Source organism: Oncorhynchus gorbuscha, linkage group LG03, assembly GCF_021184085.1.
Source record: "Oncorhynchus gorbuscha isolate QuinsamMale2020 ecotype Even-year linkage group LG03, OgorEven_v1.0, whole genome shotgun sequence".
NCBI classification, from domain to species: Eukaryota; Metazoa; Chordata; class Actinopteri; order Salmoniformes; family Salmonidae; genus Oncorhynchus; species Oncorhynchus gorbuscha.
The window spans coordinates 61105099-61132658 of NC_060175.1; the positions used below are offsets into that span (position 1 = coordinate 61105099).

General features: G+C 44.9%; 1 protein-coding gene across 15 annotated transcripts in view; it reads right to left on the bottom strand.

Moving 5' to 3' along the window:
* The window catches only part of LOC124031661 (membrane-associated guanylate kinase, WW and PDZ domain-containing protein 1-like), a 156209-nt gene that overhangs the window by 24210 nt on the left and 104439 nt on the right, over positions 1–27560 (bottom strand). For 14 of the 15 annotated variants that reach the window (XM_046343178.1, XM_046343179.1, XM_046343181.1 and 11 more), the window contains 2 exons: positions 21659–21693; positions 13392–13653 (listed from right to left, as the gene is read on the bottom strand). In XM_046343178.1, the coding sequence (XP_046199134.1) occupies positions 13392–13653; positions 21659–21693 (297 nt within the window). The remainder of the gene's footprint in view (positions 1–13391; positions 13654–21658; positions 21694–27560) is intronic. The other variant, XM_046343172.1, reaches the window with a different exon arrangement.

Below are 27560 nucleotides of genomic sequence, written 5' to 3' on the forward strand. Positions count from 1 at the left end.
ATTTTTACTATTTTCTACATTGTTGAATAATAGTGAAGACATCAAAACTATGAAATAGCACATATGGAATCATGTAGTAACCAAAACAGTGATAAACACATCTAAATATATTTTATGATTGAGATTCTTCAAAAGGCCACCCTTGCCTTGATGACAGCTTTAAACACTTTTTTTGGTTACTACATGATTCCATATGTGCTATTTCATAGTTTATATGTCTTCACTATTATTCTACAATGTAGAAATGAGTAAAAATAAAGAACAACCCTTGAATGAGTAGGTTGGCCTGATTGGGGAGGTTTATGACCCCCATAAATGCCTTTACCCTTTTCCTCTCTACTCTACTGATGTGACTATTGAAAATCCCATGGCTAAAGTAGAATGTATGCACACATGACTGTAAGTCGCTTTGGATAAACGCGTCTGCTAAATAGCATATATTATTATTATTCTATATTAACATTGAGAGAGAGTCTGGTGACATCAAAAGATGGGAACGGAACCATATTTCGGTAATCAAACCAGCTGAAAATACGCGTTGGTACTAAATGGATATGATGCCAGATCAGTTGGCGTCTGAGACTTTATTACTGATGACAGGACGACAAACTGTATCTTGGAAAGTCTACACATTCTAGTTATCAGATTCACATGGAATTGATGTGCAATTTAAATGTTTAAATATGAAACTATCTGTGAAAAGATTAAATGTAATTTTAGCTTCCAAATGAGAGAATTGGGTTTTCACAAGGTTAAAGCTCTGCTCACTCAGTGCACATGTGAACAGACATTGGTTATAAACTATGAAACACGCCCTTCTCTCCCCTCCTATATAAAGCACTTGATGAAAATGTAACTTTCTGTTCTGAGGATGTTAGGGCGACAGTCCTACGTTAAAAGGGATTAGATTATAAGCTGTTCCATGGACGTGATGACTTGCGGTCCCCACATTGAAAGGACAAAGATCACCTACAGAACTAAGCCAATCTCAGCGTGAGCTCTGGTTGAATGACAAGAACCTAACGAAATTAGCATCGAATCTCAACGTGAAGGTGACGACCTACACTCCGAAGGATGAATTTCGAGTATACCAGCCAGTATATAGCATGAGCTTAAAAGTATGGCAACTTGGTATGAACTTGGTATGAACTTTGAACTCTTATTCACTGAAGAAGTGATACCTCCTAGCCATTGCATTAGCAACCGCAGGTGTAAACGTGGGCTAGGAGAGGACTGACAGATTATCCATTCTACCACGCTCCAGTTCACCACTAGACAGTCTTCAGAGGACCAGAGACCCATGCTGGACAACCCGGCCTACGATCTACGACCAATCTACCGAAGCACAGCTCAGTGTAAATATTTATTACATTCTCCTTTTTCAAATGGGCGGTTATTTAGAATGCATAAGATACTGTATTTATGATAGCATAGCTTCTCCCTTTGTTACTCATTCTTCCCGCTCTTTCACTCAAACTCCCCCCTTTTCTTTGTGTAACCAGCCGCTATATCGGCTCTGTTCACCAGGTCCATCAATGTATGATTCATTCTGTGTATATGTAATTCTGTGTGATTAGTTAGGTATTTAGTAAATAAATAATTAAACCCAATTTTGCGTTGCTGATTCAACTGGTTAGCCAGGGTTCGTGAAGGTAACCAAGAATTTACAACTTTCAGATGAGACTAAACAAGGTGACGATTAAATATTGACTGCTATTAATGTAGAAGATTACCAGGTCTTTAAGAGTATTCGGAAGATAACAGCTCTATAAACATTAGTTTGTGGTGCCCGACTTTCTAGTTAATTATTTACCTGATATTAACTATAGAGAAATTATTTTACAGAATAGCATGTCATATCACTTAATCCGGCACAGCCAAAGACACGACAAGGTGTTCTAAAACTTTTGACCAGTAGTGTATGTTTTGATGTCTAAGACATTTTAGGGTTTGTATAATTCACAACTGAAGTTGCAAATTAACTCTAAATCTAGCATATAGGACCTGTTTCAAATGATCCCTTTTACAATCAACATATTCATTTAATGCGCGTACTTTCTCCGTAATGGGAATTATATTTATACTTAATTCAGCTAAGTTCAATTATATTCTTCTTAGTATAAAATCATATAAAATAAAATAATGGCACTGGATTTATAAGCATAGCTTGTCAGCCATAATGAAAATCGTGCATAGGCAGATCACATACAGTAGTCCAACTCGTATTCTGTTCCTCGGAAATACATTTTCTTAATCTCATAATGTTTCTTTAGACTTGCCTAAAATAAATAATGGATGTATTATTATGGTGTGTATTACATGTATTTATTAGACATTTTTAAATGTAGGGGGTTCCAAAGGGGCTCATCAACTGCTTGTTGTGGGGAGGCCTGGAAATGCAAAATGTGTCTATGTTAATTAACGGTCAATTACCGTGAGACCAGCAGGCTTTTGCATGACAATAACTGCCTGATAACATGTCAAGACTTCCACAGCCCTAGTGAGAACACAGGCGATTTGGTGTCAGTCTGTTCACCCACAGGGCAAGTCTGAACACAGGGCACGGGCCATTTCTCCTGATCCGCCTTCTGTCTGCCATACAGTCTCCATTAGCCCTCAGCTCTGGGTCTGTGTGTGTGTCTGTGTTGGATAAGTCATTAGCCCTCCACTGATCCCTGTCCCTAGCACAGCGATCAGAGCTCTCACTTACACACACACACACGCACGCACGCACACACGCACACACACACGCACGCACACACACACACACATACGCAGCCTCTAAGCATCAGACAAAATGTTCTCTGCAGGAGGGTCCCAAGCATGGTCTCATCTCTATCTCTGTCTCAGTCCTGTCTCTGTCCTAGCCATCTCCTGGCACCACTAACACCACAGATCACCATAGTGCTGATATCTGTCCACAATCTACTACATGAAAAGAGAGATGTGTCTGCATGTTCCTCTCCTCCTCCCACTCTCCAACCCATTATAATAATCCAGCCCACTCAAACAGTAGGATCAGCTCCACAGCAGAGGGCTGCGGCTCCTTGAGGGGTTATCAAACAGATATACCAATCAGGCTGAGTTTAAATCAGCCCTCACCGGGCCCAGTTAATATTTAATCAGCAGCAGCAGACCTAGATTCTACTGGCTCTACTTTACCCACTGATTAACCAGAACTGCAACACCGCAGGCGCCTGCTAACACACACATATGACCAGGCTGAGGCTGGCTGGCAACTAGCACTAGTCATTTACATTCATCTATGGTGGGGAGTAACAGATTACTTTCATCTATGGTGGGGAGTAACAGATTACATTCATCTATGGTGGGGATTACATTCATCTATGGTGGGGAGTAACAGATTACATTCATCTATGGTGGGGAATAACAGATTATATTCATTAGTATAGTCAGTGTAATCTGATTTGGAGAAAAAACTGTAATGTAATCGGTTACGTTATCAGAATATTTAGTTGTTTTTTAAAATCAGATTACAAATACTTTTGGGAAACCAGTTTACGTTTTAGATGACTTTTGTAATTTTGAAAAAATATGTTTTTTGGGGAAAAAATACTTTAACACCTTTCTGTTTCTCAATGACATTCAATTCAGCATTGAAAAAAGGTACAAGTTTAAGATTGTTCCACCTGAGCGAGTCTGACCATAAACCAGAGACCACTATGATGACACACCAAATGTAATTCATGGATCCTTTTCATCTTCTTCTAATGCCTCTTAAGGGGAAAGAATTCAAAAGTAATCAGATTACGTTACTGACTTTGGGTAACCAAAAAGTTACGTTACTGATTCAATTTTGGACAGGTAACTAGTAACTGTGACAGATTACATTTAGAAAGTGACCTACCCAGCCCTGGATGCATACACTCTTCAGCCCAAAAGACTACCATTAACACACACGCACACACGAACGCACAAACACACAAGCTGGACAAGCACACGTAATGTGCATATTCTTCTGATGGGTAAACACATTATTGTTGACATCAGACAAGCAACAGCCTGCCGCTTATGAATTGCAAATGGCAATCGAGAAAAACAACATTACATCAAATCTAATCCATTTTTATTTGTCACATACACATGGTTAGCAGATGTTAATGCGAGTGTAGTGAAATGCTTGTGCTTCTAGTTCCGACAATGCAGTAATAAAAAACGAGTAATCTAACCTAAAAATTCCAAAACTACTACCTTATACACACAAGTATAAAGGGATAAAAAATATGTACATAAAGATATTTGAATGAGTGATGGTACAGAACGGCATAGGAGTAGATGTAGATGCAGTAGATGGTATCGAGTACAGTATATACATATGAGATGAGTAATGTAGGGTATGTAAAAATAAAAGTGGCATAGTTTAAAGAGGCTAGTGATACATGTATTACATAAAGATTGCAAGATGCAGTAGATGATATAGAGTACAGTATATACCTATGAGATAAGTAATGTAGGGTATGTAAACATTATATTAAGTGGCATTGTTTAAAGTGGGTAGTGATACATTTTTTACAACAATTTCCATCCATTTCCATTATTAAAGTGGCTGGAGTTGAGTCAGTATGTTGGCAGCAGCCACTCAATGTTAGTGGTGGCTGTTTAACAGTCTGATGGCCTTGAGATATAAACTGTTTTTCAGTCTCTCTGCTTTGATGCACCTGTACTGACCTCGCCTGCTGGATGATACCGGGGTGAACAATATAATAATATAATAATAATAATAATAATAATATAATAATAATAATAATAATAATATATGCCATTTTGCAGACGCTTTTATCCAAAGCACCTTACAGTCATGTGTGCATACATTCTATGTATGGGTGGTCCCGGGAATCGAACCCACTACCCTGGCGTTACAAGCGCAATGCTCTACCAACTGAGCTACAGAATGACCTGAACTGTCATGTTTTGTCTTATATTGTCTTGTCATTTTGCTTTTCCTTCTGTTCGTTTTCCCCCTGCTGGTCTTTTTAGGTTCGTTCCCCTTTTTCTCTCTCCCTCTCTCTCTCTCTCTTCTCTCTATCGTTCCGTTCCTGCTCCCAGCTGTTCCTATTCCCCTAATCAATCATTTAGTCTTCCCACACCTGTTCCCTATCTTTTCCCCTGATTAGAGTCCCTATTTCTCCCCTTGTTTTCCGTTTCTGTCCTGTCGGATCCTTGTATATTGTTCACCGTGCTGTGTCTTTGTATCGCCCTGTCGTGTCGTGTTTCCCTCAGATGCTGCGTGGTGAGCAGGTGTCTGAGTCTGCTACGGTCAAGTGCCTTCCCGAGGCTACCTGCAGTTTATTATCGAGTCTCCAGTCAGTTCTCGTGATTACGAGTGGAATTGTTTTTTATGCTTTATTTACCGCTCCGATTTGTCTAGGAGTATTGCTATTTCCTTAAACTGGATTAAAGACTCTGTTTTCGCCAAGTCGCTTTTGGGTCCTCATTCACCTGCATAACAGAAGGATCCGACCAAAGAATGGACCCAGCGACTACAGACGCTCGTAACACTGCCGTCGAGATCCAAGGAGCCATGCTCGGCAGACACGAGCAGGAATTGTCTGCTGCTCGTCATGCCATGGAGAACCTGGCCGCTCAGGTTTCCGACCTCTCTGGACAGTTCCAGAGTCTTCGTCTCGTGCCACCTGTTACTTCCTGGTCTGCCGAGCCTCCGGAACCTAGGGTTAATAACCCACCTTGCTACTCCGGGCAGCCCAAGGAGTGCCGCTCCTTTCTCACCCAGTGTGATATTGTGTTCTCTCTCCAACCCAACACATACTCTAGAGAGAGCTCGGGTTGCTTACGTCATTTCACTCCTTACTGGCCGGGCTCGAGAGTGGGGCACAGCTATCTGGGAGGCAAGGGCTGATTGTTCAAACAATTACCAGAACTTTAAAGAGGAGATGATTCGGGTTTTTGACCGTTCAGTTTTTGGTAGGGAGGCTTCTAGGGCCCTGGCTTCCCTATGCCAAGGTGATCGATCCATAACGGATTACTCTATAGAGTTTCGCACTCTTGCTGCCTCTAGTGACTGGAACGAGCCGGCGCTGCTCGCTCGTTTTCTTGAGGGACTCCACGCAGTGGTCAAAGATGAGATTCTCTCCCGGGAGGTTCCTTCCAGTGTGGACTCTTTGATTGCTCTCGCCATCCGCATAGAACGACGGGTAGATCTTCGTCACCAAGCTCGTGGAAGAGAGCTCGCGTCAACGGTGTTTCCCTGCTCCGCATCGCAACCATCTCCCTCCTCTGGCTCAGAGACTGAGCCCATGCAGCTGGGAGGTATTCGCATCTCGACTAAGGAGAGGGAACGGAGGATCACCAACCGCCTGTGCCTCTATTGCGGATTTGATGGACATTTTGTCAATTCATGTCCAGTAAAAGCCAGAGCTCATCAGTAAGCGGAGGGCTACTGGTGAGCGCTACTACTCAGGTCTCTCCATCTAGATCCTGTACTACTATGTCGGTCCATCTACGCTGGACCGGTTCGGGTGCTACATGCAGTGCCTTGATAGACTCTGGGGCTGAGGGTTGTTTCATGGACGAAGCATGGGCTCGGAAACATGACATTCCTTTCAGACAGTTAGACAAGCCTACGCCCATGTTCGCCTTAGATGGTAGTCATCTTCCCAGTATCAGATTTGAGACACTACCTTTAACCCTCACAGTATCTGGTAACCACAGTGAGACTATTTCTTTTTTTATTTTTCGTTCACCTTTTACACCTGTTGTTTTGGGTCATCCCTGGCTAGTATGTCATAATCCTTCTATTAATTGGTCTAGTAATTCTATCCTATCCTGGAACGTTTCTTGTCATGTGAAGTGTTTAATGTCTGCCATCCCTCCCATTTCTTCTGTCCCCACTTCTCAGGAGGAACCTGGCGATTTGACAGGAGTGCCGGAGGAATATCATGATCTGCGCACGGTCTTCAGTCGGTCCCGAGCCAACTCCCTTCCTCCTCACCGGTCGTATGATTGTAGTATTGATCTCCTTCCGGGGACCACTCCTCCTCGGTGTAGACTATACTCTCTGTCGGCTCCCGAACGTAAGGCTCTCGAGGATTATTTGTCTGTGTCTCTTGACGCCGGTACCATAGTGCCTTCTTCCTCTCTCCGGCCGGGGCGGGGGTTTTTTTTGTTAAGAAAAAGGACGGTACTCTGCGCCCCTGCGTGGATTATCGAGGGCTGAATGACATAACGGTTAAGAATCGTTGTCCGCTTCCCCTTATGTCATCAGCCTTCGAGATTCTGCAGGGAGCCAGGTGCTTTACTAAGTTGGACCTTCGTAACGCTTACCATCTCGTGCGCATCAGAGAGGGGGACGAGTGGAAAACGGCGTTTAACACTTCGTTAGGGCATTTTGAGTACCGGGTTCTGCCGTTTGGTCTCGCCAATGCGCCAGCTGTTTTTCAGGCATTAGTTAATGATGTTCTGAGAGACATGCTGAACATCTTTGTTTTTGTCTACCTTGACGATATCCTGATTTTTTCACCGTCACTCGAGATTCATGTTCAGCACGTTCGATGTGTTCTCCAGCGCCTTTTAGAGAATTGTCTCTACGTGAAGGCTGAGAAGTGCTCTTTTCATGTCTCCTCCGTTACTTTTCTCGGTTCCGTTATTTCCACTGAAGGCATTCAGATGGATTCCGCTAAGGTCCAAGCTGTCAGTGAGTGGCCCGTTCCAAGGTCACGTGTCGAGTTGCAGCGCTTTCTAGGTTTCGCTAATTTCTATCGGCGTTTCATTCGTAATTTCGGTCAAGTTGCTGCCCCTCTCACAGCTCTTACTTCTGTCAAGACGTGTTTTAAGTGGTCCGGTTCCGCCCAGGGAGCTTTTGATCTTCTAAAAGAACGTTTTACGTCCGCTCCTATCCTCGTTACTCCTGACGTCACTAGACAATTCATTGTCGAGGTTGACGCTTCAGAGGTAGGCGTGGGAGCCATTCTATCCCAGCGCTTCCAGTCTGACGATAAGGTTCATCCTTGCGCTTATTTTTCTCATCGCCTGTCGCCATCTGAACGCAACTATGATGTGGGTAACCGTGAACTGCTCGCCATCCGCTTAGCCCTAGGCGAATGGCGACAGTGGTTGGAGGGGGCGACCGTTCCTTTTGTCGTTTGGACAGACCATAAGAACCTTGAGTACATCCGTTCTGCCAAACGACTTAATGCTCGTCAAGCTCGTTGGGCGTTGTTTTTCGCTCGTTTCGAGTTTGTGATTTCTTACCGTCCGGGTAGCAAGAACACCAAGCCTGATGCCTTATCCCGTCTTTTTAGTTCTTCTGTGGCTTCTACTGATCCCGAGGGGATTCTTCCTTATGGGCGTGTTGTCGGGTTGACAGTCTGGGGAATTGAAAGACAGGTTAAGCAAGCACTCACGCACACTGCGTCGCCGCGCGCTTGTCCTAGTAACCTTCTTTTCGTTCCTGTTTCTACTCGTCTGGCTGTTCTTCAGTGGGCTCACTCTGCCAAGTTAGCTGGTCATCCCGGTGTTCGAGGCACTCTTGCTTCTATTCGCCAGCGCTTTTGGTGGCCGACTCAGGAGCGTGACACGCGCCGTTTCGTGGCTGCTTGTTCGGACTGCGCGCAGACTAAGTCAGGTAACTCTCCTCCTGCCGGTCGTCTCAGACCGCTCCCCATTCCTTCTCGACCATGGTCTCACATCGCCCTAGACTTCATTACCGGTCTGCCTTTGTCTGCGGGGAAGACTGTGATTCTTACGGTTGTCGATAGGTTCTCTAAGGCGGCACATTTCATTCCTCTCGCTAAACTTCCTTCCGCTAAGGAGACGGCACAAATCATCATCGAGAATGTGTTCAGAATTCATGGCCTCCCGTTAGACGCCGTTTCAGACAGAGGTCCGCAATTCACGTCACAGTTTTGGAGGGAGTTCTGTCGTTTGATTGGTGCGTCCGTCAGTCTCTCTTCCGGGTTTCATCCCCAGTCTAACGGTCAAGCAGAGAGGGCCAATCAGACGATTGGTCGCATACTACGCAGCCTTTCTTTCAGAAACCCTGCGTCTTGGGCAGAACAGCTCCCCTGGGCAGAATACGCTCACAACTCGCTTCCTTCGTCTGCTACCGGGTTATCTCCGTTTCAGAGTAGTCTGGGTTACCAGCCTCCTCTGTTCTCATCCCAGCTTGCCGAGTCCAGCGTTCCCTCCGCTCAAGCGTTTGTCCAACGTTGTGAGCGCACCTGGAGGAGGGTGAGGTCTGCACTTTGCCGTTACAGGGCACAGACTGTGAGAGCCGCCAATAAACGTAGGATTAAGAGTCCAAGGTATTGTTGCGGCCAGAGAGTGTGGCTTTCCACTCGCAACCTTCCTCTTACGACAGCTTCTCGTAAGTTGACTCCGCGGTTCATTGGTCCGTTCCGTGTCTCCCAGGTCGTCAATCCTGTCGCTGTGCGACTGCTTCTTCCGCGACATCTTCGTCGCGTCCATCCTGTCTTCCATGTCTCCTGTGTCAAGCCCTTTCTTCGCACCCCGTTCGTCTTCCCTCCCCCTCCCGTCCTTGTCGAGAGCGCACCTATTTACAAGGTACGTAGGATCATGGACATGCGTTCTCGGGGACGGGGTCACCAATACTTAGTGGATTGGGAGGGTTACGGTCCTGAGGAGAGGAGTTGGGTTCCGTCTCGGGACGTGCTGGACCGTTCACTGATTGATGATTTCCTCCGTTGCCGCCAGGATTCCTCTCGAGTGCGCCAGGAGGCGCTCGGTGAGTGGGGGGTACTGTCATGTTTTGTCTTATATTGTCTTGTCATTTTGCTTTTCCTTCTGTTCGTTTTCCCCCTGCTGGTCTTTTTAGGTTCGTTCCCCTTTTTCTCTCTCCCTTCCTCTCTCTCTTCTCTCTATCGTTCCGTTCCTGCTCCCAGCTGTTCCTATTCCCCTAATCAATCATTTAGTCTTCCCACACCTGTTCCCTATCTTTTCCCCTGATTAGAGTCCCTATTTCTCCCCTTGTTTTCCGTTCCTGTCCTGTCGGATCCTTGTATATTGTTCACCGTGCTGTGTCTTTGTATCGCCCTGTCGTGTCGTGTTTCCCTCAGATGCTGCGTGGTGAGCAGGTGTCTGAGTCTGCTACGGTCAAGTGCCTTCCCGAGGCAACCTGCAGTTTATTATCGAGTCTCCAGTCAGTTCTCGTGATTACGAGTGAAATTTTTATGCTTTATTTACCGCTCCGATTTGTCTAGGAGTATTGCTTTTTCCTTAAACTGGATTAAAGACTCTGTTTCGCCAAGTCGCTTTTGGGTCCTCATTCACCTGCATAACATGAACAGGCAGTGGCTCGGGTGGTTGTTGTCCTTGATGATCTTTATGGCCTTCCTGTAACATCGGGTGGTGTAGGTGTCCTTAGTTTGCCCCCGGTGATGCGTTTTGCAGACCTCACTACACTCTGGAGAGAATTACAGTTGTGGTGGAGCAGTTGCCATTCAAGGCGGTGATACAACCCGACAGGATGCTCTCGATTGTGCATCTGTAGAAGTTTGTGAGTGATTTGGTGACAAGCTAAATTTCTTCAGCCTCCTGAGGTTGCTGCGCCTTCTTCACAACGCTGTCTGTGTGGGTGGACCAATTCAGTTTGTCCGTGATGTGTACGCCGAGGAACTTAAAACCTACTACCCTCTCCACTACTGTCCCATCGATGCGGATAGGGGGTGCTCCCTCTCCTGTTTCCTGAAGTCCACAATCATCTCCTTTGTTTTGTTGACGTTGAGTGTGAGGTTATATTCCTGACACCGCACTCCGAGGGCCCTCACCTCCTCCTTGTAGGCCGTCTCGTCGTTGTTGGTAATCATGCCTACCACTGTAGTGTCGTCCGCAAACTTGATGATTGAGTTGGAGGCGTGCATGGCCACGCAGTCGTGGGTGAACAAGGAGTACTCAGGGCTCAGAACGCACCCTTGTGGGGCCCCAGTGTTGAGGATCAGCGGGGTGGAGATGTTGTTACCTACCCTCACCACCTGGGGGTGGCCCGCCAGGTAGTCCAGTACCCAGTTGCACAGGGCGTGGTCGAGACCCAGGGTCTCAAGCTTGATAATGAGCTTGGAGGGTACTATGGTGTTAAATACTGAGATGTAATCGATGAACAGCATTCTCACATAGGTATTGCCCTTGTCCAGATGGGTTAGGGCAGTGTACAGTGTGGTTGCGATTGCGTCGTCTGTGGACCTATTGGGGCGGTAAGCAAATTGGAGTGGGTCTAGGGTGTCAGGTAGGGTGGAGATTATATGGTCCTTGGCTAGTCTCTCAAAGCACTTCATGATGTCAGAAGTGAGTGCTACAGGGCGGTAGTCGTTTAGCTGAGTTACCTTAGCTGTCTTGGGAACAGGAACAATGGTGGCCCTCTTGAAGCATGTGGGAACAGCAGCCTGGGATAAGGATTGATTGAATATGTCCGTAAACACACCAGCCAGCTGGTCTGCTCTGAGGATGCTGCCGGGGATGCCGTCTGGGCCTGCAGCCTTGCGAGGGTTAACATGTTTCAATGTTTTACTCACGTCGGTTACAGTGAAGGACAGTCCGCAGGTTTTGGTAGCGGGCCGTGTCAGTGGCACTGTATTGTCCTCAAAGCGAGCAAAGAAGTTATTTAGTCTGCCTGGGAGCAAGACATCCTGGTCCGTGACGGGGCTGTTTTTCTTTTTGCGATCCGTGATTGACTGTAGACCCTGCCACATACCTCTTGTGTCTGAGCCGTTAAATTGTAACTCTACTTTGTCTCTATACTGATGCTTAGCTTGTTTGATTGCTTTGCAGAGGGAATAGCTACACTGTTTGTATTCGGTCATGTTTCCAGTCACCTTGCCCTGGTTAAAAGCAGTGGTTTGTGCTTTCAGTTTCACGCGAATGCTGCCGTCAATCCACGGTTTCTGGTTTGGGAATGTTTAATCGTTGCTGTGGGTATAACATCGCCGATGCCCTTTCTAATGAACTCGCTCACCGAATCAGCGTATTCGTCAATGTAGTTGTTGGACGCAATGCGGAACATATCCCAATCCACGTGATCGAAGCAGTCTTGAAGCGTGGAATCAGATTGGTCGGACCAGCGTTGAACAGACCTGAGCGCGGAACTTCTTGTTTTAGTTTCTGTCTCTAGGCTGGAAGCAACAAAATGGAGTCGTGGTCAGCTTTACCGAAAGGAGGGCGAGTAAGTTACAGTAAGTTCTGTTTGCTTGTCCCCCAGTCAGCCTTAACGTATATGTTGCAATGTAAATGACTCTTTAATATAGAATAACAGTTTTTCTCGAGGACTCATTGTATTCCCCGAGATGGGACTGAATGACCCATTGTTTGGAGAACAAACCATTTCTCTCAAGAGACTCTTGTAGTGAGTATAGTAAATAAGTTGGGTGGTTCCCTCCTTCACATTAATAATAGAAGACCTGAGCTGTGATTGCAATGGGAGAGCCTTAACAGATGTTCTGCTTTTAGAATTCTAAATGGGTGTACATTCTATCGCTCCTGATGCTTAGAGAAAAAACTATTGTATGCGGCACACCATCAAATTAACGTTTTGGTCAACAGACTTGTTTTCTGCTGATGAGAACATCTATTGATGGAAACATTCACATTATTTTTATCAAATGGTTCTGCTTATCCACTAACCTCCAGTTGTGTTCCTGTACTCCTGCACAAGCAACACAGAAATAGCTCCTGACGTAAGCTTGGGCCAACATTGGATATACCATACTTAAATTCTGAGCCGTCAGCAAGGTAGGATGTATGTGACCCTTCATTTTTAACCCCTTCTTCCGGTGGCAAGGCAGTATACACACACCTACACAGTGTTTGGAAATGCAGGTGCTTCATATTGCAGGAGATGTCGATAGTACCACAGAGCAGGAAACACGTCTGTTTTTCAAGGAGACTATGCTCTCTGAGACACCTTTTGTCATAGAGTCAGGTTTGAGTCATACCACACACACACACACACACACACACACACACACACACACACACACACACACACACACACACACACACACACACACACACACACACACACACACACACACACACACACACACACACACACACACACACACACACACACACACACACACAATGAGCTGTTCCTACAAAGTACTCAACAATGCTTCTCCTCCAGGATTCAATGCAACACCCACACACTTTCAAGAAATGTATATGCTCTCTAGTATATTACAAACAGAAAAATTTGAAAAGTTCCTCTCTTCCCACCAAACAACAGACAGGATGATTAAATACATGGCTCATTCACTAATGTCTCAACGTTTGTACCTGCTTGTACCTGTATCTATAATATATATATATATTATATCTAATATTTTTTGGCAACATTGTTGAACCTACCTTTATCAGTTGTCATCATAAACCACAATGAAGTATTTGATTTTGTGTCTACTCACGTCTGCTCTCATACATGCTCCTGGACTGGGCCCAGATCTTGAAGGGGTCTGGCTTCTTCTGGAGGGTCATGGTGCCATCTCCAGGGTCCTGGGTGGGCAGCGGAGGCAAGCCAGGCAGCGGCTGAGTGGGTGCGGCCGGAGGGGGGGCCATGGCCTCACTGGGCATGTTGGAGGGGGGGTGGCTGGGGGAGTCTGTGTGGGTGCTGCGATGGCTACACACACTGTGCTGGGAGCTGCTCTGACTGTCCTTCCTCTCCAGCTGCTGATGAATGGACAGAATGGGGAGGGAGAGAGAGGAGGGAGGGGGGGAGAGGGTGCAACACAGGGGAGAGAGATAAGACGAGAGGAGAAGGTGAGGTGATAGTGAGAAAGGGAGGGTTAAGAGGGGAAGAAAGAGAGACGAATGAGAAATAAGAAAGATGGGGAGAGAAAAGAGAGAGAGATCCGTAAAAATGGGAAGGTAGTAGAGAGCGAGAAGAAGGTAACAATAATCCAAGGTCAACATCATAGAAACACCAAGTGAATTGAGTGTGACTGTCAGTTGGAGTTGTAGTCTAATAGTGTTGGGGGAGAGATGGTTTCTATGACACCCACACACAGAAAAATATGTTTTAAGTATGAAGTAGGCATTGGTCTGATGCCGAAATTCAAATGAGCACCATAATGTCTTCTTCATCCATGCTCTTTATTCATACACACACTACGTTCTACGTGTAAACACATTTATTGTTAAGATACTTTCTTTGATTTCAAATTCATATATTCAGTCCAAGACAAATCGCTGTATACATGACCACTAAGCCTGGCTAAGACAAAGGGACATTTGAAGAAGCCAATCAAAATGGACTGTGGATTAGTTCAAGGAAATCATGTCATCAAGTTGTGTCTATTTCAATTAAGATTTTGTACGGTTCAATTATATTTCTTATGGTTAGTCAAATATTACAACCAACACAAATCATGAAAAGAAAAGTGAACACATTTCAAAATAGTTTTGTTAGTAGAAACAAAAACACACTTACAAGCCAACACTTCATTTTGATCAAGAGAGAGTTGCAAATACACCAAGACAGTTGGGTCCCTCTTGCATATGGCAGTGTATTCTGAACACATATTTAAAGCCGAGCACCAGAGGCAGAATAGCTCTTAGAGGCTGACACAGAGTTCCATGCAGCCTGACATTTCAATGATATAACACAGAGGGGGAAAAGCCTGCTTTCCTCTGAGAAAAACTAATCAACGGTGACATCCAACCAGGGTCACCATTGGTCCCTCTCGACCCCTACAGCACCCTGCCCCTCCCCCTCCCCCACCCTGTCACATGACCTCAATTGGCGACGCCCCTGCTATGACTGATGCCATATCCCTGTTAATCTCTAATCCCAAATTGCCCAGCTTCCTGTTAACAGGAACACTGAAGTATGTATGTGAAGTATTATCCCTGCTGTAGTATACATGTATTCCTGTAGTATACAGTACATACTTTATGGATGGCTCTGGGTAGAAGTTGGCCATAAGGACTGATCTTGCCTATAGGCACCCTATGAAGACCTATGGGTTGATGAATCGTCATAATAAAAACACACTTGGGAGAAGGAAATAGGGATTCATATATTTTCATATATATTTTTATATTGTGGCTGTGTCGCTATTTATAAATTTCACAGCAAATAAAATGTATATTTACAGTCTAAACTGAACAAAAATATAAATGCTACATGCAACAATTTCAAAGGTTTTACTGAGTCACAGTTCATAAGAGGAAATCAGTCAATTTAAATAAATACATTTGGCCCTAATCTATGGATTTCACATGCATCTGTTGATCACAGATAACTTTTTTTTTTAAATGGACCTCACAATAGGCCTCAGGATCTCGTCAAAGTATTTCTGTTCATTCAAATTGTCATCGATAAAATGCAATTGTGTTCGTTGCCTGCCCATACCATAATCCCACCATGGGGAACTCTATTCACAACGTGACATCAGCAAACCCCTTGCCCACGTGACGCCATTCACGTGGTCTGCAGTTGGGAGGCCGGTTGGACGTACTGTACTGCAAAATTCTCTAAAAGTCTGTTGGAAACGGCTTATTACAGGGGCTGAGTCACTGGCTTACTAGGGCTCTTTCATACCGTCCCTAGGAGGGGTGCGTCACTTGAGTGGGTTGAGTCACTGATGTGAGCTTCCTGTCTGGGTTGGCACCCCCCCCTTGGGTTCTGCCGTGGCGGAGATCTTTGTGGACTATACTCAACCTTGTCTCTGGATGGTAAGTTGGTGGTTGAAGATATCCCTCTAGTGGTGTGGGGGCTGTGCTTTGGCAAAGTGGGTGGGGTTATATCCTTCCTGTTTGGCCCTATCCGGGGGTGTCATCGGATGGGGCCACAGTGTCTCCTGACCCCTCCTGTCTCAGCCTCCAGTATTTATGCTGCAGTAGTTTATGTGTCGGGGGGCTAGGGTCAGTTTGTTATATCTGGAGTACTTCTCCTGTCCTATCCGGTGTCCTGTGTGAATTTAAGTATGCTCTCTCTAATTCTCTCTTTCTCTCTTTCTTTCTCTCTCTCGGAGGGCCTGAGCGGTAGGACCATGCCTCAGGACTACCTGACATGATGACTCCTTGCTGTCCCCAGTCCACCTGGCCGTGCTGCTGCTCCAGTTTCAACTGTTCTGCCTGTGATTATTATTATTTGACCATGCTGGTCATTTATGAACATTTGAACATCTTGGCCATGTTCTGTTATAATCTCCACCCGGCACAGCCAGAAGAGGACTGGCTAACCCACATAGCTTGGTTCCTCTCTAGGTTTCTTCCTAGGTTTTGGCCTTTCTAGGGAGTTTTTCCTAGCCACCGTGCTTCTACACCTGCATTGCTTGTTGTTTGGGGTTTTAGGCTGGGTTTCTGTACAGCACTTTGAGATCAGCTGATGGACGAAGGGCTATATGAATACATTTGATTTGATTTGATAACTATGGTGAGGTTTCCTCCATCTGTGCTTTTTCTAGACCCAATGGCTGTTTCTTTATATCCTCACTCTGCTGCTGCCCGCCATCACCTTTTTATTATCAACACCGGTTTAAATCAACATACTACTGTTCCTTCATATCCTCACTCTGCTGCTGCCCGCCTTCACCTTGTTATTATTAACACTTCCGGTGCCGACAGAGATGGCCGCCTCGCTTCGCGTTCCTAGGAAACTATGCAGTTTTTTGTTTTTTTAATGTGTTATTTCTTACATTGGTGCCCCAGGTCATCTTACGTTTCCTTACATACAGTCGAGAAGAACTACTGAATATAAGAGCAGCGTCAACTCACCAACTCAACTCACTCACAAAGAATATGTCTTTCGCGAAACGGATACTGTGTTCTGTCTTTCACCCAGGACAACGGAATGGATCCCAGCCGGCGACCCAAAAAAACGACTTTGTAAAAGAGGGAAACGAAGCGGTCTTCTGGTCAGACTCCGGAGACGGGCATCTCATGCACCACTCCCTAGCATACTTCTCGCCAATGTCCAGTCTCTCGACAACAAGGTTGATGAAATCCGAGCAAGGGTAGCATTCCAGAGGGACATCAGAGACTGTAACGTTCTTTGCTTCACGGAAACATGGCTCACTGGAGAGACGCTATCGGAGTCGATGCAGCCAGCTGGTTTCTCCACGCATCGCACCAAAATGAAACAAACATCTTTCTGGTAAGAAGAGGGGCGGGGGCGTATGCTTCATGGTTAACGAGACGTGGTGTGGTCACAACAACATACAGGAACTCAAGTCCTTCTGTTCACCTGATTTAGAATTCCTCACAATCAAATTTCGACCGCATTATCTACCAAGGGAATTCTCTTCGATTATAATCACAGTCGTATATATTCCCCCCCAAGCAGACACATCGATGGCTCTGAACAAACTTTATTTGACTCTTTGCAAACTGGAATCCATATATCCTGAGGCTGCATTCATTGTAGCTGGGGATTTTAACAAGGCTAATCTGAAAACAAGACTCCCTAAATTGTATCAGCATATCGATTGCGCAACCAGGGCTGGAAAAACCTTGGATCATTGCTATTCTAACTTCCGCAACGCATATAAGGCCCTGCCTCGCTCTCCTTTCGGAAAAGCTGACCACGACTCCATTTTGTTGCTCCCTGCGTACAGACAGAAACTAAAACAAGAAGCCCGCGCTGAGGTCTGTTCAACGCTGGTCCGACCAATCTGATTCCACACTCCAAGACTGCTTCCATCACGTGGACTGGGATATGTTTCGTATTGCGTCAAACAACAACATTGACGAATACGCTGATTCGGTGTGCGAGTTCATTAGAACGTGCGTTGAAGATGTCGTTCCCATAGCAACGATTAAAACATTCCCAAACCAGAAACCGTGGATTGATGGCAGCATTCACGTGAAACTGAAAGCATGAACCACTGCTTTTAATCAGGGCAAGGTGACCGGAAACATGTCCGAATACAAACAGTGTAGCTATTCCCTCCGCAAGTCAATCAAACAAGCTAAGCGTCAGTATAGAGACAAAGTAGAATCTCAATTCAACAGCTCAGACACAAGAGGTATGTGGCAGGGTCTACAGTCAATCACGGATTACAAAAAGAAAACCAGCCCCGTCACGGACCAGGATGTCTTGCTCCCAGGCAGACTAAATAACGTTTTTGTCCGCTTTGAGGACAATACAGTGCCACTGACAAGGCCCGCAACCAAAACATGCGGACTCTCCTTCACTGCAGCCAACGTGAGGAAAACATTTAACCATGTTAACCCTCGCAAGGCTGCAGGCCCAGACGGCATCCCCAGCCGCACCCTCAGAGCATGCGCAGACCAGCTGGCTGGTGTGTTTACGGACATATTCAATCAATCCTTATCCCAGTCTGCTGTTCCAACATGCTTCAAGAGGGCCACCATTGTTCCTGTTCCCAAGAAAGCTAAGGTAACTGAGCTAAACGACTACCGCCCCGAGAGCACTCACTTCAGTCATCATGAAGTGCTTTGAGAGACTAGTCAAGGACCATATCACCTCCACCCTACCTGACACCCTAGACCCATTCCAATTTGCTTACCGCCCAAATAGGTCCACAGACGATGCAATCTCAACCACACTGCACACTGCCCTAAACCATCTGGATAAGAGGAATACCTACGTGAGAATGCTGTTCATCGACTAAAGCTCGGCATTTAACACCATAGTACCCTCCAAGCTCGTCATCAAGCTTGAGACCCTGGGTCTCGACCCAGCCCAGTGCAACTGGGTCCTGGACTTCCTGATGGGCCGCCCCCAGGTGGTGAGGGTAGGCAACAACATCTTCACCCCGCTGATCCTCAACACTGGGGCCCCACAAGGGTGCGTTCTGAGCCCTCTCCTGTACTCCCTGTTCACCCACGACTGCGTGGCCACGCAAGCCTCCAACTCAATCATCAAGATGGCGGACGACACAACAGTGGTAGGCTTGATTACCAACAACGACGAGACGGCCTACAGGGAGGAGGTGAGGGCCCTCTGAGTGTGGTGTCAGGAAAATAACCTCACACTCAACGTCAACAAAACTAAGGAGATGATTGTGGACTTCAGGAAACAGCACAGGGAACACCCCCCTATCCACATCGATGGAACAGTAGTGGAGAGGGTAGCAAGTTTTAAGTTCCTTGGCATACACATCACAGACAAACTGAATTGGTCCACCCACACAGACAGCATCGTGAAGAAGGCGCAGCTGCGCCTCTTTAAACTCAGGAGGCTGAAGAAATTTGGCTTGTCACCAAAAGCACTCACAAACTTCTACAGATGCACAATCGAGAGCATCCTGGCGGGCTGTATCACCGCCTGGTACGGCAACTGCTCCGCCCACAACCGTAAGGCTCTCCAGAGGGTAGTGAGGTCTGCACAACGCATCACCGGGGGCAAACTACCTGCCCTCCAGGACACCTACACCACCCGATGTTACAGGAAGGCCATAAAGATCATCAAGGACAACAACCACCCGAGCCACTGCCTGTTCACCCCGCTATCATCCAGAAGGCGAGGTCAGTACAGGTGCATCAAAGCTGGGACCGAGAGACTGAAAAACAGCTTCTATCTCAAGGCCCTCAGACTGTTAAACAGCCACCACTAACATTGAGTGGCTGCTGCCAACACACTGACTCAACTCCAGCCACTTTACTAATGGAATTGATGCGAAATGATGTAAAATATATCACTAGCCACTTTAAACAATGCTACCTAATATAATGTTTACATACCCTACATCAATTTATCTCATATGTATACGTATATACTGTACTCTATATCCTCTACTGCATCTTTATGTAATACATGTATCACTAGCCACTATGCCACTTTGTTTACATACTCATCTCATATGTATATACTGTACTCGATACCATCTACTGTATCTTGCCTATGCCGCTCTGTACCATCACTCATTCATATATCTTTATGTACATGTTCTTTATCCCCTTACACTTGTGTCTATAAGGTAGTAGTTTTGGAATTGTTAGCTAGATTACTTGTTGGTTATTACCGCATTGTCGGAACTAGAAGCACAAGCATTTCGCTACACTCACATTAACATCTGCTAAACATGTGTATGTGACAAATACATTTGATTTTATTTTATTGATTTGATTTTATTATCAACACCGGTTTACATCAACATACTACTGTTTCTAGAATTCTTGCTTTTCTTCTGGGTTCGGGCTCATTTAATTTCTGTGATGTCGGACCAGGCCTGGGTACGGCCTTCAGCCCACTGGGATTGGGACAGACCGGGATCGAATTTTCAGTTCTGATGAGAGCTCTAAACTGCATTCAGGTCTCCTGTGCAGACTGTCAGTGTTAATTATGCGTGTGCTTTGAATTTATGAAGTAAATACTCTAGGTTATAGGCTTCCATCTGACAACCTGTTTGGATAATGTACTATTTTATTTTTTGCCAATCTGCTGCTGCACATTTCGTGGAATTGCATTAGTGCAACATTGAGGGAAATGTTAATAATTTTCCAGGTCTTTTGTTTGGGAAATGTGAGATATTTATCTATTGTAAACATTTTGAATATCACAAAAATGATAATTACACACACTTACCACAAAATGTACTAATTGAGATGGTAGACATTTTTAAGAACCAGAAAGAAAGAAATATCAAGGTGACACCCCCACACATATGATATCATTGAAAAGCCCAAAATGTCCTAACACATTGAAAAGCCCAACAGGACCTAACACATGGGCATGTATGGCCTTAGAGATACGGACCAAAAAACAAATGGACAAAAATGAATTGCACGGTCTCAGGAGGATAGGTGGGCAGAACACAAAACTGACCTCAGATCAGTTTTTTGGGGACAACTTTACCCTCTGGACGACACTCCAGGGGATGCTATGGGTGTGTCTTTCACAGCGGTGATGGAGTCTCCTAACAGCCAGCATTAATTTCTCATCCGGTTAAGATGAGTCATAAAGATGAGGAGGCGTTTGCTCTTTAAACCTCAGAATAAAGTGATTGTCCCCGTAGAGACCATCCCACCGCTCCAGTACTGAGGTAGCTAGTCTGTCTCTCTTCCTCTCTGCCTATTGTAGCTGTGGGATCAAGTTTGTGAGTCAGTCCCGTAGAACGGCTCCAACATTCCCTTCAGTTCTCTCCCTTATTCCATCATCATTTGTTAATCTCTCCTCTTCACTCTATCGATACCTTTTGTATTGCTTATCTCTTTTCCCCTCGTCCTTGGCTCTGTGCATTTCAGCTAGTTTCAACTAGCCACTGGTATAAGACAACCCATCTCTCCTCTCATCCTCCTTTCCCCTCATCCATGACCCTGCGCCCTCCTTACCAGCTGGACACCATTACAATGACTCAATCAGGACACCCAGGCTACCCTTAAATCACTCAATGACACCATGGGATCGATGGAGGGAAGGAAGGGGTTAAAGAGCGAGAGAGAGAAAGACAATGGAGAGAGAGAAAATACCTAGGAGAGGGAGCAATGGAGAGCTTGCGAGTGAAAGGAAAAGGGGGTCACATTGAGGGGGCGAGAGAGTCAAAGAAAGAAAGTGGGGAAAAATAAAAGTATGGAGAGGTCTATGGAAGGCTGGATGGAGAGCGGAAAAGGAAATATTAGAATCCTGTCTTCCTTATCTCCATATCTTTTGTTCTTTAAATAGCCCCCACATCCATCCAGTAGGAAGTGGGCATGCATGGGGGGAATAACACAAACAAATGCAGAAGGGAGGAGATGAGGGAGAAGAGAGTTGTGGTGTACTCACCACCAGCTTGGGGCTCCTCTTGGCCGCCACCACTCCTGCAAAGCAGCGGCAGAGAGACAGAGAGAGTATCAATGACAAGTGCTACTTTGTAACCCCCCACCTCCCCCACCCCACCCAGAGCAAAAACAACCACTTCCCAGGAAGGACGGATGGACAGAGGGACGCAAGGATTGAGTGATGGATGACGGGTCCTGCTGCAGAGAAAAGTAGAGCTAGTCCAGCTCTCACTCGCTCTTCTTCTCACTCATTCCCTCTTTCTACAAGTGCCACTGCACTACATTGCGCGTTAGTCACAGCGATCTCTGCTCTGCTCTCTCTTACCCGCTTTCTCTCTCTCACCTGCTATTAGGACAAGAGCTATTGATCTATCTGCATTAGTGAGGCTCACTGACTGATGCTACAGCTGCAGAGGGTTGCTCCCATCCACCGATCCACAGAGAGAGAACACTGAGCCACAGAGCGATTAAACCACCAAACAATAGCAAGCGCAACTGGGTGGCCAATCGGTTCTACCTCGGCGGGTCGGCAAGACAGAGCGCTCTACAGGCAGAATTTAAACTATTACCAGCAGAGAAGGAGTCCAGGAGCTTGAGCATGATATGAAAGCCCAGTGTCAGCTCCCCTCTCACTGAGAGCATCTTCTGAACGTCTCTCTGTGTGTTCACCTACAGCAGGCAGCAGGTCCTCTGCTCAACACTCGCACATTGAAAAGCAGATTTTGTTTCCCTATGCCTTCCCCCTCCTTTTCCTTGCATGGTGTGGTTTGCTTGCTTGCATCCACCCCCTCCCTCTCTCTTACCTCTCCTCTTACTTTCCCTCTCTCCTAATGAAATATTCACACAGGGAGTCAATTGTCTGGGGATACCACACAATACAAAACATGCAAGAAGTAATGGGATGAATATAATAATAATTTACATTTAAAGTTGACATCTTACTTCAAACCTCCCACACATACGATTTCTATTAATACAGCGGTTCTCTGTGAAACAGAAACTTATGTTGTCAAATCAACTGATAAAATCATCAACCTGTTTCAAACAACTGGTAAGGAATCCATTACAACAAGTACTGCCAGAGCAACACAGAGACCGATAAGCTCTCTATTCTCCCTCACTCCCTTTTTTGTCTTTGTATCAATTCAACAGACAATGTTTTTATCATTTGGAGAAAAAAAACCTGTATATTAACTAGATGGGAAACTGTAATGAGGGCGTTTGACAATGCGTTCAACCTGTGGAAGAGCTTGACACTTCTAGAAGGTAGTTATCAAACAACAGCAGCACTTTCAGTTTAACAATAAGGCAGCATACTGCATCGGTACATTCTAGAGAATGTATTATTAATTAATACCTCCTTGTGAGTATTTGATCCCTGAGGCAACTTCATCGATAGTACCTGAGCTCGGCACCCCTACCTACATCTCATCCACCTTAGATGAAGCCAATCCCACACTTTTGTCTTAAACTTATTTAAGTTTCACGTGTGGCCGATGCATACATACCCTCAGGCTGTCACTATCCCCGCGACCCAGTACAAAGAAAACACATGGCAAACATCAATGGAACATTTGGGAAACACTGCAAACATCCATGCAACATTCCACCAATGTTAACACATGATCAAAGAGCATCCATCTCCTGCTCTTTCTTTACCCATTCTGATGCATCGGCACAAATTCTTCAGGTTAAAGCCTTTTTTGAAAAATGTTTACTTTGTTTTTTGTTCGTTTTTTAATACTGCAGATAGATCAATGTAATTGTCTGCATCACTTCCAACTCCCCGTATATATTTTTTGCAAATATATATAGGGAAAGGAGGGCCTCCTTGTCAGTTGTACAACTGAATGCCTTCAACTGAAACATCCTCATTTAACCCAACCCCTCTGAATCGGAGGCTTAATCAACATCCACGTCTTCGGCGCCCGGGGAAGAGTGGGTTAACTGCCTTGCTCAGGGGCAGAATGATACATTAGTACCTTGTCAGCTCGGGGATTCAATACAGAAACCTTTCGGTTACTAGCCCAATGCTCTACCCATTAGGTTACCGGCCGCCCTAATAAAGTACCAGTCTGTACTAGTCTGAACACAAGTTTGGACACATCTACTCATTCCACAGTTTTTCTATATTTTTACTATTTTCTACATTGTAGAACACATAGTAACCAAAACAAATCAAAATATATTTTACATTTGATATTCTTCAAAGTAGCCTCCCTTTGCTTTGATGACAGATTTACACACTCTTGGCATTCTCTCAACCAGCTTCATGAGGTAGTCACCTGGAATGCATTTCAATTAACATGTGTACCTTGTTAAAAGTTAATTTGTGGAATCTCTTTCCTTCTTAATGCTTGTGACAAGGTAGGGGTGGTATACAGAAAATAGCCCTTTTTGGAAAAAGACCAAGTCTATATTATGGCAAGAACAGCTCAAATAAGCAAAGAGAAATTACAGTCCATCATTACTTTAAGACATGAAGGTCAGTCAATATGAAACATTTCAAGAACTTTGAAAGTTTCTTCAAGTGCAGTCCCAAAAAACCATTAAACGCTATGATGAAACTGGCTCTCATGAGGACCGCCATAGGAAAGGCAGACTGTGTGAATCAGGCCTTCATGGTCAAATTGCTGCAAAGCAACCATTACTAAAGGACACCAGTAAGAAGAGACTTGCTTGGGCCAAGGAACAAGAGCAATGGAAATCTGTCCTTTGGTCTGATGAGTCCAAATATGGGATTGTTGGTTCCAACCGCCATGTCTTTGTAAAATATCAGAGTAGGTGAATGGATGTTCTCTGCATGTGTGGTTGTCACGTGAAGCATGGAGTGCAGGAGGTGTGAATGTGTGGAGGTGCTTTCTGGTGACATTTTCAGTGGTTTATTTAGAATTCAAGGCACACACAACCAGCATCGCTACCCCAGCATTTTGCTGCGATACCTCATTCCATCTGGTTAGCACTTAGTGGGACTATCATTTGTTTTTCAACAGGACAATGACCCAACACACCTCCAGGCTGTGTAAGGGCTGTTTGACCAATAAAGAGAGGGATGGAGTGCTTATTTATTTAACCAGGTAGGCAAGTCGAGAACAAGTTCTCATTTACAATTGCGACCTGGCCGAGATAAAGCAAAGCAATTCAACAACACAGTGTTACACATGGAGTAAAACAAACATACAGTCAATAATACAGTAGAAAAATACGTCTATATAAGTCTATATACAATGTGAGCAAATGAGGTGAGATAAGGGAGGTAAAGGCAAAAAAGGCCATGGTGGCGAAGTAAATACATTATAGCAAGTAAAACACTGAAATGGTAGATTTGCAGTGGAAGAATGTGCAAAGTAGAGATAGAAATAATGGGGTGCAAAGGAGCAAAATAAATAAATACAGTAGGTGAAGAGATAGTTGTTTGGGCAATTTAAAGATGGGCTATGAACAGGTACAGTAATCTGTGAGCTGCTCTGACAGCTGGTGCTTAAAGCTAGTGAGGGAGATAAGTGTTTCCAGTTTCAGAAATTATTGTAGTTCGTTCCAGTCATTGGCAGCAGAGAACTGGAATTAGAGGTGGCCAAAGGAAGAATTGGTTTTGGGGGTGACCAGAGAGATATACTTGCTGGAGCGCGTGCTACAGGTGGGTGCTGATATGGTGACCAGCGAGCCGAGATAAGGGGGGTCTTTACCTAGCAGGGGCTTGTAGATGACCTGGAACCAGTGGGTTTGGCGACGAGTATGAAGCGAGGGCCAGCCAACGAGAGCATACAGGTCGCAGTGGTGGGTAGTATATGGGGCTTTGGTGACAAAACTGATGGCACTGTGATAGACTGCATCCAATTTATTGAGTAGGGTATTGGTATTGGTATTTTGTAAATGACATCGCCGAAGTCGAGGATCGGTAGGATGGTCAGTTTTACGAGGGTATGTTTCGCAGCATGAGTGAAGAATACATTGTTGCAAAGAAGGGCCAGAAGTATACAGAATGGTGTCGTCTGCGTAGAGGTGGATCAGAGACTCACCAGCAGCAAGAGCGACATCATTGATGTATACAGAGAAGAGAGTCGGCCCAGGAATTGAACCCTGTGGCACCCCCATAGAGACTGCCAGAGGCCCGGACAACAGGCCCTCCGATTTGACACACTGAACTCTATCAGAGAAGTAGTTGGTGAATCAGGCGAGGCAATCATTTGAGAAACCGAGGCTATCGAGTCTGCCGATGAGGATGTGGTGATTGACAGATTCGAAAGCCTTGGCCAGGTCAATGAATACAGCTGCAAAGTATTGTTTCTTATCGATCGTGGTTAAGATATCGTTTAGGACCTTGAGTGTGGCTGAAGTGCACCCATGACCAGCTCTGAAACCAGATTGCATAGCTGAGAAGGTGTGTTGGGATTCGAAATGGTCGGTAATCTGTTTGCTGACTTGGCTTTCGAAGACCTTAGAAAGGCAGGGTAGGATCGATATAGGTCTGTAGCAGTTTGGGTCAAGAGTGTACCCCCTTTGAAGAGGGGGATGACCGCAGCTGCTTTCCAATCTTTGGGAATCTCAGACGACACGAAAGAGAGGTTGAACAGGCTAGTAATAGGGGTTGCAACAATTTCGGGATGGTTTGGGATGTGTTGGACCGCAGAGTGAAGGAAACGCAGCCAACAAATGCTCAGCATTTGTGGAAACTCCTTCAAGACTGTTGGAAAAGCATTCCAGCTGAAGCTGGTTGAGAGAATTCAAAGAGTGTGCAAAGCTGTCATCAATGGAGGCTACTTTGAAAAATCTAAAATATATTTTGATTCATTTAACACTTTTTTTGTTTACTACATGATTACATATGTGTTAGTTCATAGTTGTGACGTCCTCACTATTATTCTACAATTTCAAAAATAGCAAAAATAAAGAAAAACCCTTGAATGAGTAGATGTGTCCAAACTTTGACTGGTACGTAGGTACGTATGTACTTTTGACTGGTAGGTACGTACATACATTCATACTGACATACATCATTGGAGTAAGCTTGTGAAAAACAACACTTAGTTTCCACTTCCAGCTTAAACATACTATATACATTTTGCACTATTGTCTATTTTACAATAGTTCTATTTTGTTTGCTTTTACTCCTGTCCTTCTTTTAACCTCAACCTATCCATCTATTTCTTTCACAAATGTTCTCAATCTATATATGTTTTACGGACTCAGTATGTTTTACATTAGTTATCTTGTTGTTATTAGTTGTTTTTATTCCCAACCTTCAGGTCCATCCAACCCTTCCCATTGCTTAACACCATCCATTTTGGATTTATATTTGCCATATACTTTTAAAAACTGCTAGGTTATTTTTTGGTAAAAAAATATAAAAAAACTCCAAGCACAGATAGGACACATGGAAATGAATTTCCTTAGGCATGAGTCATGCATCATTGAGATTCAAATCTATAATCTTCTGTTACCTATCCATGGAACTAGTCCACTGCACCACCTGGATGGAGTCAGGATGCAATGTGTTTTCATGCATATAAATCTGTTCTAGTGTATTCAAACAGACCCCATTTCAAAGGAAACAAGCACTCATTAAGATCAGGTGTGGCCAATTGGTGGTGTGGCTGTTACCTTCTAGCTGGGTTACCTAACGCCACTCAAATATATATTGATAGTCTAAAGAGCAGCAGCTCAAATACATACAGATCTGGAGCCAAGCTAGCATTAAACTTTATGTACACATCAAATTGAAAACAAACAATTAGTACATAACCTGGTGCATTTCTCAATGTGAATTGAATCCCCACTATTACATTGAAATGAATTGAAATGGACTTGACCCCTGCTCTACAGTCAGCCAGCTTGTATCCGCTAAAGCAACACATTTACATGTTGTACTAATGCATGTTAATGCGCCGTTCAGCACCTCACTGTGT